Source organism: Motacilla alba, chromosome 2 (assembly GCF_015832195.1).
Source record: "Motacilla alba alba isolate MOTALB_02 chromosome 2, Motacilla_alba_V1.0_pri, whole genome shotgun sequence".
Classification (NCBI taxonomy): Eukaryota; Metazoa; Chordata; class Aves; order Passeriformes; family Motacillidae; genus Motacilla; species Motacilla alba.
In genome coordinates, this window is record NC_052017.1 from 4,979,621 (window position 1) to 4,993,109 (window position 13,489).

Below are 13,489 nucleotides of genomic sequence, written 5' to 3' on the forward strand. Positions count from 1 at the left end.
TTAGGTAATGATAACTTCCTCCATGTCATGGGGAGAAACCATGACAGATATTTCTCAATCATTAAAGTAATTCTAATCCAAATTAAATAAGAACTCCTTAATTTAAAAAAAAAAATTTCTAATACTACAAGGACAAACAAAGAGAATTAAAATGAGAGAAAATTATTCTGTGGTCAGCAAGTTGATGGGGACACCACACCAACACTTGAAACGATCACTGCAATTTGAGCAGCTGGCTAAGGACAAAGAAAACCATTTGTCCTGAAAACAGTATGAGCTGAAAAGGACTACAGCAAAAAATGGACTCTCCAACTCATTTTGGAGACCTAATGATATCCAACAAACTGTCAGCTGTTTACACTGAAAATACTCAATAAATTTTCTTGCTCATCCAGAATAAAAAATATTGACTCCTGCTAACCAGGCTGAAATAAACATCTTGTATATTAACAAAACTAGAACAAGACACACAGCACATGTGGCTGAACTAAAAACAACATGAGACATGTATTGCACACCACATGGAATCTTTTGGACAGGTAAAACACCAGAAGCATCCAGGTACTTGCAGTTAAATGCATTAACTCCATATTAACAAAGAGGGGAAAATTAAGGGTTCCACAAAATCTGTTGAAAGACTGTCAAAATGCATGGGGAACTTAAAATGTATCAATAAAAGCTACAGCAAGTTGACTAAAAGAGCTGAAACTTATGTAAGAGTGGGGGACACGCAGCCAAGTCCACAAAACCAAAACATTCACTAATAAGAACAGAGGAAGGTTGCTGAAAACCCACATGTGGTTCTCCATTATGTTCTTATTCGGGGGAAAAAAGGTGAGAAAGTGCTTTTTTGTTTGGTTGGGTTTTTGAGTGTAGCATAGCATACATTTCTTAGCATAGACTTAAGAAATATTAGAAGATTTAGTAAGTACACATAACAAATACAAAAACAAAGTATATTTTCAAGCCTGTGTATTGTATTTGTGTTGCCAGATGAAGGAAGGAATGATGAATTTGACTCCATGTTCTCAGAAGGCTGATTTATTATTTTATAATACTATATTATGTTGAAGAATACTATACTAAACTATACTAAAGGTATACAGAAAGGATACTTACTGAATGCTAAAAAGATGATAATGAAAACTCGTGACTCTCTCCAGAGTCCTGACACAGCTTGGCCCTGATTGGCCAAAGAGTGAAAACAACTCACAGCAGAATCAAATGGAACAATCACCTGTGGGTGAACAATCTCCAAACACATCCCACATGTGAGCACAGCACAGGAGAAGCAAATGAGATAAGAATTGTTTTCCTTTTTCTTTGAGGCTTCTCAGCTTCTCAGGTGAAAAATCCTGGGTGAAGGGATTTTTCCAGAGAATGCGAATGTGACACCTGTGTGTACACAAACACATCTAAACAATATAAATGCAGTGAAGTTCTGGTTGAGGAGAAACTGCTGTGATAAAATTCACCTCTGCTCCTGAAGAACACAGACCTTATCACTGAAGGTAAAGCACTGGGTTTTATCTGGAAAGGGGTGTGGAGACCCCCAGAAGTGAGGGCTCAGAGACCTCAGTGGCATTTGCTCCATGCAGGACAGGCTGGAGCACAGCCCTGCTGCGCCCTTTCCCGCAGAGCACAGAGCCAGGGGCAAACCCCAGACACAAAAACTGGGATATAGATCAGCATGGCTTTACTGCCACATTAGCTGGGAGGAGACGGGCTTGTGGCATGGGAAATGTGAAATGTTTTACTAACAACCAAAGCTTTGCCATCAACACTGCTACAGCTTTTATAAGCTCCCAGAATGAGTAAGAATCTTCCACAGCAGCAGTGCACAAACATCCCCTCATTATAAAGAGTTTATGGGATTCAGGAGCCTAAATGGATCAGGACTAATCATTTTAATGACTACCAAAGAGCTCCAGACAAAGCTACTGCCCACAGATACATCTTGGCACACAAAGCCAAATGAATTTCTTGCAGGACTTACACTTATCCATGCAGGAAACACTTGTATCAGCTGAGGTGGGATCATGTTACCCTGGTTACATTACATGCATTATAACAGACTTGATCTTCACAGATGGGTAAAATCTGCTTTTAAAACATCCCACCAAACCACACGGAGGAAATAGTAACCAGCTGAGCTCTGAGGACATTCATTCCTTGTTTCTAAGTGAGCAATTAAAAAAAAAAAGTATTTCTTAAAATCATGGGAAGGTTCTAGGAGATCTGAATTGCAGAATGAGATAGGCAGCAGAGAAATACAAGGGGAAAAAAAAATCAACATTGTTTTACTATCTTGGTGGAGCATATGTATCCCTAAAAACATAGTTTTTAATTAAGTAGACTATTTGAATTTTATCTAGGATCCAGAATAAAAGTAATGGAAGGCATTAAGAAGCTCATTTAGCCTTCTCCAATAGAATCAACATACTGGCTATGTGTTTGCTTAAGCATTATATATTAAATAAATATATTAGTAATTACAATTTTTACATTTATTACATATAAAATATAAAAATAACATAGATGTCACATCTGGTAAGCTGCAGTATTAGTGCACAAGTATGACAAAAATCAGTTCAAAAAGATCACAATGGTTTGGGTTGCAAGGGACCTTAAAGACCATCTCATTCCAAGCACTGCCACAGGCAGGGACACCTCCCACTAGACCAAGTTTCTCAAACCCCCATCCAGCCTGGCCTTGAACACTCCCAGGGATGGACAATGAGATTTTCTTACTCTGTACAAGACTTAAAGATAAAAAGTGCTTAAAAACCATGCAAACATATTATAAGGGATGCTGATCCTTATATGGCAAAACTCTCATGTGTTTTCAACAGGTCTTGAGTGTGGGGGTAAGTTAATTCTGGCCAGGTAGCAAGCTTGGGAGAGCAGTTACAATGCAACCCCTCCAGGGCAGCTCCTTCAAGGCACCTGCTGAGAAACAGCTTCACCTTGACTTGACTGCCAGGCCAACAAGTGAAAGCTGCAGCACACGGCCAACAGCAGGGTCTGACACACCCCTGCATCCTCCCTCCCTCCCAGATCAGGCTCTGACACACCCCTGCATCCTCCCTCCCTCCCAGATGAGGGTCTGACACACCCCTGCACCCTCACTGCCTTCCCAAATCAGGCTCTGACACACCCCTGCATCCTCGCTCCCTCCCACATCAGGGTCTGACACACCCCTGCACCCTCACTGCCTTCCCACATCAGGCTCTGACACACCCCTGCATCCTCCCTCCCTCCCACATCAGTATCTGACACACCCCTGCACCCTCACTGCCTTCCCAAACCACTCAACCTCACTCCTGCAGCCTTCAGAAAAGCAGGGCTAATCTTCACAAACACCTGCCACTGGACACTTCAAATGTCTGACTCCCATTTAAAGAGTTTAACTTTTCTTTTCCTATGCATGGAATTTATTTTGAGGCCTAAAACTCTGATAAAAGCAATAGAAACTAAAATTATATGCAGAAGCACCCTAAACTGACTATTTTGGATGGCTTTGCTTACCAGTAGAACAGGTGCATCCAAGCTAATAATAGTTCTGATTTCCATAAACTTCAACCAGCTCTCCTGCCATGTAAGGAATCAAGTTCCTTCATGCCTAAAAGCTGTTTTTTTGTAAAAGCCTCTTCTTCCAGCCTCATAGGTTTGGAACAAATTTCTCCAACTCTGTCTCTCTCTCAAAAACTCTCTGTAGATGCACCCTAAACATTTAGCCATTGGGAATTAAAATAAATGAGTGATTTTATTTTTCCATTTGCAGCTGATGGATAAAACAGCCACGTAAAACTCCTTTACTTGAACAAAGTCCTGTCACTAACCAAGCAGGTGAAATAATAAGAGTCAAGAAAAAAACCTCCAGCTTCTAGTCAAGCTTTGTAAATGTTCATCATGGAATGGTTTGGGTTAGAAGAGACCTTACAGATGCTCTCATTCTACCCTCCGACAATGCCAGGTTGCTCCAAGCTCTGTCCAAGCTGGTCTTGGACACTTCCAGAGCCTGGAAACTTCTCTGGGAAACACAACCAATCTGAATCTAAACTCACAGTGCACTGCTGAGACACAGATCAGTGTCATGCACCTCAAGTGTCATTAGTACAGGAGGTGAAAAAATACCACACAGCACAATGAGAACAGACAAAACATCATAAACCAGCACAAAACCACCTGTAAAAACCAACCATTGAGCTAAGCAATGCTTGGAGAACAAAAAGAATAGTGACAAAAGGAAACAGTGAGCCCTTTGATAGGAGCTGCTGAAATTCTACTTCATAAATAGGAGTGCATCAAAGAAATATCAAGGTATAATAAAATCCCCCTCCTTAGGGGTGGAACCTGTAAAAACTTGTTCGCAGCACAGGCATTCTTTATATTTTAAACCATATTCAGTTTTTTTCATGTCAAGGCAAGCGAATTCTTTATATAGAATTGAAAGAGTGCTTCCCTTAACCACAGAAAACACTAAATGCTCTAAAAGATGCCCATTTCCTCTGTGTGATAAACAATGTGTCCAAAAACCAGACCCACCTCTGTTTTGAAAGCTCCTAATGCTATTTCATGCCTAATCAATATTTCATTTGATCCCACTGGATAGGTACAGCTGAATCTGGCACTTGCCACTAGGCAGCTTTGCACATTGATAACGCATTAAATCTTTTCCATAGTGAAAGCTGTAAAAACGCATAAAGGGCAGGCAGTATCACAAGAAGAAAAGCATTGAGAACCATAAAATCAACCCATTTTAATGACTGTATCTGTTAAAGTCTTGCGTTTTTATACATACTTTGGTAATTCCAGTCTCCACAGAGGCTAGAACAATCCACTTGTACACTTGGGCCCAAAGCACAGGGTTGAATTCTTCCTCAAATGTGTGGAGAAAGTCAACACCCACCTGACTGCCTGCACCACGGGTTTCCTTCAACAAATGCTGCCGGGAGCTGGCAAGGGATATTGCTGAAATTTGAGAAGAAAAAGCCCTGCTCCTCGCTCACATGTGCAAAGGGACAGAGTGTTTTACAGAAACTCAGCAGAAATATGATACAAAGCACATCACAGAATCATGGAATGCTTTGGGTTGAAAGGGACCTTGAAGATCACCCAGTTCCAACCCCCCACCCAAGGCAGGGACAGCTTTCTCTAGGCCAGATTGCTCAGAGCCCCGTCCAACCCGGCCTTGAAAAATTCCAGGGATGGAGCATCCACAGCTCCACTAGGAGAACTATTTCAGTGTCTCACCACGCTCGCAGCAAAGAATTCCTTCCCAATATCTAACCTAAACCTACCCTGGCACCAGACACGGCCGAGACAGGAACCTGCAGCTCTGTCGCTGCTGGGAACTCCCGTTCCACCAAAGCAGCTCTGGGGGCACCGTTCTCTCGCTCTCAGCTTACCTCCCGCCGCGCTCCGCCTCTTTTGATCCGAGCTGCTTCAGCTCTGCCTCCTGCGGGCTGCAGAACCCGACCCGGTTCGGCAGCGAGAGCGGCTCACCCCGCGCTGCCTCAGGAGGCCGGCGGAGGCGGGGGAGAGACCCCGGGGGCGTGCGGCGCTGCCTCCCCTCAGCGCAGCGCTGCTGTGGGAGACGAGGCGGCTGCGCTGCCACGGAAACCCCCAAAGCCTGACACCCTGCAGCCGCCGGCGTGGCCCGCGAGGCTTCGGGCTCCCCTTGAGCCGTGCCGGCCCCGCCGCGCCCTTACCTGCACTTTCCGCCGCCCCGCCGTGTTCTGCCGGTGATGCGCCGCCATCTTGCATGTTGACACTGTGGCGTCATGTCCGACCGGAAGTGCCGGCCCCTCATCCGGCCCGCGCGAGGCTTTTATACGCGAGCGGCAGCGGGGGCGTGGCCAAGGGGGCGCGGCCAATGGGGGCGTGGCCTCCGTTCCCGCCCTCACGCGGTGCCCGCCATGTTGCCGCCTCATGAGGCGCCGCCTCAGCCCGGCCCCAGGGCGGGTCCGGTCTGTCTCCTTCCCCGTCCTGCTGCTCTTGCTTCCTTCCTCTCCCCTCCTGATGCTCCTGCGGTGTGTTCGTCCTGCTTTGCTTTGTCTCGAGTGGTGGCGAAAGGACTATGTCGAAATAAGAAAGGGCCCACTTGACTAAACTAAATCAGCTTTTCCGGCTGTCAGTAATAATCAGACGGTTCTGTACTTCATTAATAATAGCCAGAGATTTCTCTGTGTGGGATATTCTTGTCGATTAAGAAGTAGAGATGTTGGTTAGAGCACAGTGCTCATAACTCACCATGGGTTTGATCCTCATATGGGGCACTCTCCTAAAAGTTGGACTCGATCATCCTTGTGGGTCTCTGCCAACTCAGAATATTTTTTATCTCCTGAATCTTCTGGGTGAGGAGCTGTAGGAAGTTGTGTGCAAGACTCACACTCCATTTCTTAGCACACCGTTTCTCAGCACACCATTTCTTAGACTGGTTACTTGTTTGTGCTAGATCAGTAAAGGTGCTAATAGTTAATCGGTGAAACAAGAGTGTTGTGAGAGATGAAATGTAAGGGGTTAGGGAGGAAACGCTGCATTCGGGTATTCCTATTCAGTGCTGGCTGCAAGGCTAAGCAGAAGGTAAGGATATTTGTTACTTCTGCTGATTTAAACTTTGCTTGTTTTGATACAGATCACTTTTTCTAACAGCACAGAACTCCTCACTGTGTTGTCCTCATTGCTGTTTCAGGTGGAGTGTGTGGTTGTGAAATGAGATTTGCCTTGGCCAAAGTCCTTCCTTCACTGCAGCATTTCACAGAATCATTGATTTGGGTTGGAAAAGACTTTACAGCTCATCCAGCGCCATCCCCTGCCATCCCAGGTTGCTCCAAGCCTTGTCCAACCTGACCTTGGACAATTCCAGGGATCCAGGGGCAGCCACAGCTTCTCGGGGCACCCTGTGCCATGGCCTCCCCATCCTCACAGTGAAGAATTAATTCGTAATAACTGAGCTAGAATCCAGTGTTTACTGGCTAGATTAAGCAAATTTGACATAAAGGTAATGCTGCAACAGTGATTTCTCTCCTTTAATCCAGCAGCAAGAGTTACAGACACACCACTTCCAGAGGACCGCTGCAAACACTGGGCTCATTGTACATTGTTATTTGAATGTATTTTTGTGCCTTTTACAGCAGATTTTCGACATGATGGAGTCTAAAACTATGGGGTTTTTTTTACTCGAATGCCTCGCTTATGCAGACGTAGAATATGAGGTCTCAGGAGATTTTAGTCACACAAAACATTTAAATCGTATTTTAGATCACCAAGTTTCACATCCCATAAAGCAGAGCCTAAATACAGTATTTTCAAACAGTTGCATCTGAGTCATGCCATAAATTATATATAGCCTACAACACTTTTGGTTTCAAGCTATGTAGAATCTACCATGTCCTTTGGGTATTTTTTCTGTGATTATCTGATCTTAAAATGCATGTCTTTATATCTTGAATTTGTGTAGCTCTTATCCCAAGTAGAGAAGCTATTACAGCTTTTCCTGGAGGATTAGGGAGGCCTTTTTTTATGCAAAACATTTTCTACTTGTAGTTGTATAATTATATCTTTTAAAAATGGATTTGGGAGTGATGTCCTAAAACCAATTAGTTCATTTATCCCAGAACAGCGTCAGTTCCACTGATGTAATTCCTGGAGATATCTGTTTAGTCCCTAGGGAGCAGATGGTGATTCCAATACCTTCATCTGCAACACATTCTATTCCTTCACTCTTCTCACTGCCAAAAAAGGGTTTTCTTGTGCTTCATCTGAATTTCCTGAGCTGCAGTCTCCGCCTGTTACTTCTTGGTTCACTCGTGGACATCAAGATGAGTTTGTTCCACATTTCTTCTTAACTTTTTGTCATGCTGTCGTGTTTCCTTCCATCTTCTCCCCACTGGACAAAATCATACTTCTCAGGCTTCAAACCATTCTTACAGTATATTCTTAAAATCTTTTAACATTTTAACTCTGTGACTGTCAAGCTTTGTGAGAGAGAATGCAGCAGCACGCAGAGGAAGCTGGGAAATTCCCCAGCATTCTAGAAGTCACTGTTATTAAGGAAATATAATCTCTATACCCTTATTTACATTGCTTGCTGTTCATTACAATGTTTATTCACTCAATTCATACATTCTGGCCATTTCCATTCTTCCTTCTCTCCCTATCTCAACATCCTGGCTTCACTCCTGAGACCTGTTTGGCTCTCCACCACTTCCTTTTTGACTCAGCAGCAGTTTGCTCACCGCAGTGTTCTCAGAAATTCACAATCTAGTTTAAGAAGATCAGATTTTCGTGGATATTGAAAAATAATCCCTAGACTAATATAAACATCATATTCTTTCTCTTCCAAAACCTAAAGCAAACAGCTAATGTTATAGACCAGCTCATCTTACCACTTTCCTACTAGGAAATGACACAAACACGATAAAAGGCTGGAAGGTTTCCTTCATAACAAAGAAATCATTACCTACCGTGTTTTTTTATGTAATACTGCTTTTAGTTCAGGTTTGGTAAACATACACACGGAAACCAGAAAATTCTCACTATTATGATACTCATATTTTTAGCTGCCCTCAGTAAATGTGATCTTTGTTGGAGCAGGCAATCTCCAGAGATCTCTTCTGACCGCAATGGTTCTGTGATACAAAGGCATCACTGTACATTTTTTCACCTTAAATTTAATAGCCTGACAAGGCTGCATTATATACAATAATTGCAGCCACAATATACTTAAAGTTCCTTGATGCACAAAAAAAAACCCCAAAAAAACAGAGGAAACCCCACTTAAAATTGCATAGAAATGTAAAAAGCAAACTTCTCTGTCTATAAGCAAAGTCAATTTCAAATCAAATGTACAAAAGATGCTGACTGCTCTTAACGACACAGTATTATCTTTATTAAATGAATAATCCATTGGTGATTATGGATAATGAAGGTATGGTTGGGGTTTATGAATGAAATTAGTGCTTCATTTATCAAAGAATAACACCAAACTAACATCATAATTTCACTACCTCTAAGACAAGACAAGAAATCACTTAGGTGTATGCATGACTGTGTTATGAGAAGAAGTAATCTGCTTCTTAATGGACTAATGTATAGTGAAATGCTGTCAGGCACTTTGCTCAGTATTTATTTACAGGGCAAATTTCACTTTGCTTCATTCTTTTCCAACCCAGATTCCAATAAATCTCCATGCTTTGTGTATGACAGCATCTGAAACACTTTGGCAATTACCATTAGCCTGAAGCCAGCACATGACTAAACTAAAAAAAAAAAAACAAAAAAAACCCCCTTCATTTTATATTAAAAAAACCCAAAAAACAATGAATATATTTCAAATTTGTCTTAGGAGATACCTTAAATCATAATCTTCCCACTGCTGTAACAAAAATGCTTCCCAGTGTGAGTGACAATCAGGTTCACGAGACCTGAATGTACATAAGTCTGTGGGACCTGATGAGATACATCCCAAAGCCTGAGGGATTTGTCTGATGTAGTTGCCAAGCCTCTCTCTAAGTATTTGAAAAGTCCTGGCAGTCAGGTGAAGTCCCAAGTAACTGGGGAAAGGGAAACATTTTTGCCCATCTTTAAAGAGGGTGGAAAGGAGGCTGCTTGAACTCCCGCTCTGCCAGCCTTCCCTCTGTGCCTGGGGAGATCACAGAGCAGATCCTCCGGGAAGCTGCAGTGAGGCACACAGGGGACAGGGAGGTGGCTCAGGACAGCCAGCACGGCTTCACCAAGGGCAAGTCCTGCCTGACCACCCCAGTGGCTTTCTGTGATGGAGCGGCCACATTAGTGGATGAGGGAACGGCTCTGGATGTCATTTCTGCAAAGCCCTTGACACAGTCCCCACAACATCCTTCTCTCTGTTATGCCTCAGGTTTTAGCTTTTCTATTTTTCCGATTCTGTGCTGCTTTAGTGTGTGGGTCTGAGCTTCATATCAGGGGATGGTGAGCTCTCTGCACAGAGCAGGGAGACAAAACAATTCCTTCTCCAGCTGGGCACCAAGGACAAATGATCCAAATTTCAGGCCCAAGAGCACAAACAATGTGGGCTGGAGAGAGAAAAACAAGCAGGATGGGAGTGCCTGGGCTAAAGCTGGAATGGGACAATGAACTGCAAGGTGCAAATGGAGCAGAACTTATAAAACTGAGAGACCCCGTGAGCGGTCGTACATTTTGGGACCATTTTAGTTCATCTTGGGTGTAGCCCTGTGTCCTAGGGTGACGTTATGATGCTTGTATCCCCATTTGTGTGTTCTGTTTATGCTGGATATTATGTTCTGTGCCTTCAAGACTGGCTCTGAAGAGTGAATGTTTTGTTTTGGGTTTTGTTATCTGCCCGCTCCCCCACGGCTGGCGGGACACAGAGACAGGGAGTACATAGTGCGGCTTTTGCTTTTTGCTGGGCTTTTTTTGCTTTGCTCTTGCTCTGGCTTCTGCTTGCTCCTGCTTTGCTCTTGCTTTTGCTTCTGCTTCTGCTCATTAGCTAGTTTAGCTAAGCAGTCCAATTTTTTTTTTCCCTGGACTGATTTTTTTTTTTTTTCGCTTTTTTTCCTTTTTTTCTTTTTTTCCTTTTTTTTCTCCCCTTTTTGGAACTACTTGAACCTGCTCTGGACTGGGACCTGGAAACACCGAGAGCTTGCACCTTGTGGCTTGTAGCAGCCATCTCCAGCGCCGGAGGGACTGACAACAGAGCAACCACCCCCCAAGAGAGACTTTCTGAATTTGTCATCCTTTTCAGAGTGGTGAAGGAGTGTTATCATCTGGTATTGTTCATTCTGTGTGCTGGGGGTGCTGTGCCTGTTAAATAAACAGGTTCTTTCCACTTCTCTCCGAGGAATCCTTCCCGAACCGGTTGGAGGGAGGGGCTGTGTGGGTTTGCTTTCTGGAGGGACCTCCTTTTGCAGATTATCTCCCAAATTTGCCCTAAACTAGGACACCCTGGCTGGGCTCTTGTGCTGCCCAAGGTGGATCCACTAAGGCCTCATAATAAATCCCTGCTTTATTCTCTAACTCTGTCTGGTCTCTGTTCTAGGTCAGCCTTCTCAAGGCATCATCTGAACTGGAGAGAGATGGGTTCAGTGGGTGGAGTGTTTGGTGAATAAGGAATTGTGGTTTCACCCCAGCCAACAGCCAAAGCCCCTAAGAGCCACTCATTCACTCCCCCACCAACGGGATCAGGGAGAGAATCAGAAGGGTAAAAGCTGGAAAACTCATGGGTTGAGTTAAAGACAGCCTAACAGGGAAAGCAAAAGCCATGCACACAAGCAAGGAAAACCAAAGCATTAATTCCTGTCTTCCTATGTTGGGCAGGTGTTCAGCCACCTCCAAGAGAGAGGGCCCCCATCACGTAGAACAGTGACTTGGCAAGACAAATGCCAACACTCTGAATGTTCCCCCCTTCCTCATTCTTCCCTCCACTTTTTCCATGGCATGATGTCACATGGTCTGTGGTCAGTTTGAGTCACCTGTCCTGGCTGTGTCTCCTCCCAACCTCCCGTGCACCCCCAGCCTCTTTTTCCAGTGTGGCAGAAGGATAAACAGGCTCTGTGTAAACCTTGCACACCAAAACCACAAACATCTCCATATTAGTTTTTTTATGAATTACATTCTTGCCATATTGATGTTTAGACTTAAATCACACAGGGAGGTGCAGTAGGAAATAGACGTGAAACCAAATATCTCAACCTTTGCTGGGCTCTTGGTGTTTCTCATTTCATGGTTGAGTTTGGAGTCCCATGCAATAGAAGGGAAGACTTTACAAACTGTGTTAATGAGACTGCATCAGAAATGCTGGAAGTCTTTCAGAGATTCTAACAGCAGTATTTTGCTCTTAGCATCTGACTCTGGAGAAATGTAAAATGCTTCAAAAATACTAATACTGTTTTTCAGAACACTGAGAAGAACAGATGGAATAACTCGAACTTCAGGCACTGAGCTCATTTTCAGACTTCTTCAGTGCACATTAGGTCATTAGGCAGAAAGCTATTTTGTGTAACAATGCCTTTAATGTGTACTTACCATAAAAGCTATTTCCTGTTGTTCTGTAAAGTCAATTAGCTATTTACCAAATACCAAATTTCATGTCTGTCAATTGCTTATTTCATTGTGCAGCATGAAAAAAGGGAAATGACAATCATGCAAATTATTGTCTTGATAAATACAACATGCCCTTTACACTCTTAGATTCTTTTCTGAGAAAGATTGAGTTGCACATTTTGTTTATCTCACAGATAATTTGCCCCTCTTTTTTTCTGGACTTGTGCCTTTGGAGATTTTGTGTATTACTTTCTCTGTGTGTTGTTTTGGTTTTACTGTGTATGTAATATTTAGTTATTCTGTGCTCAAGCGTAACAAAGCAGGTGTATTTCTGTATTTCCCCACCCCTCTTTTTTTTTTTCCTGATGTCCCCTATTACTTTTGTTCTTGTTGCAGGGTATGATTTTTTTGAGACATTCCAGGAATCTCCTCTACGTCTTGCAATTAGTCACCCTTGAAATTAAGGGGAATCCTGAAGCTTCTGGCCAGCAGCTAAATTAGTTCAGCCCACGAAGGATACATTTGAGTTCGCATTGTAATAAATGTGTGTGCATTACTTAGAGATCACTCTTAATGTGATATTCCAGAGGTTATTGTGCTTCCCAAATTGTGGGCACTGCATTCCCTGTGTGCCAGTTTCGGTTACAGACAGGAAGGAGGATTGCAAATTCTCTGAAGCTGCAGCCAGAGTAAACAGAAATCTCTGCAGATAATTTTCATTGCAAGTGTCTCCAGTGCAAATCCTTGAATTACCAAGGAGCATGAAGTTTTATTGCTGAGCAGTGAAGTACTTTTTTGAGATAAATTTGTAAGAAATATCATTTATGAGCTGTTAGCATCAGAGTTAGCAACTGTTACACTTGATGCCTAAAGAGGCTACCTGGAACAGAGGCTAGACAGAGTTAAAGGAATAAAGTAGGGATTCATTAAAAAGCCTTCAAAGGATACACCTTGGGTAGTGCAAGAGCCTGGCCATGGCTCTACCTGGGATGGACCCAAGATGGACTCCAAGTCATGAGTTTTTACATTTTATAAGTTTTGGTCCATTCCCATACTGGGGTTCATTGTCCAATTCCAGCTCCAGGTTATGCATTCCCACCCTCCCAGATTGCTCTCCTCAATTCACTGTTGTTTATAGTTTTTGGGCCTGGAGCTGCAACAGTGTCCTTGGTTCTGGGGCTGCAAAAGGATTGTTCTGTCTGACTGAACTGTGAGGAGAACTTGCTAACACTTTATATGAAGTTCAGAGTTATACACCAATGCAGTACAGAATCTGGAAAATATTGAAAGTTAAAACTTATGGTATCATGCTGCTCAAGATCTGTGTTATAACAAATTATTGCCCGATGAAAATCAGCTGTGAATTCCTTGTTTACATAAAGCAAGGTGGGGATGCAAAAACAAAGGTCTACTGGCACTATCAGACTGCAATGATTTTGAGTGT

The 13,489-nt window shown here is 43.1% G+C and overlaps 1 protein-coding gene across 1 annotated transcript in view; it reads right to left on the reverse strand.

Moving 5' to 3' along the window:
- The window catches only part of WDR48 (WD repeat domain 48), a 29,100-nt gene extending 23,277 nt beyond the window's left edge, over window positions 1-5,823 (reverse strand). The window contains exon 1 of the mRNA XM_038128098.1: window positions 5,715-5,823. Within this exon, the coding sequence (XP_037984026.1) occupies window positions 5,715-5,762 (48 nt within the window). The 5' untranslated portion in view covers window positions 5,763-5,823. The remainder of the gene's footprint in view (window positions 1-5,714) is intronic.
- Window positions 5,824-13,489: the final 7,666 nt, after the last annotated feature.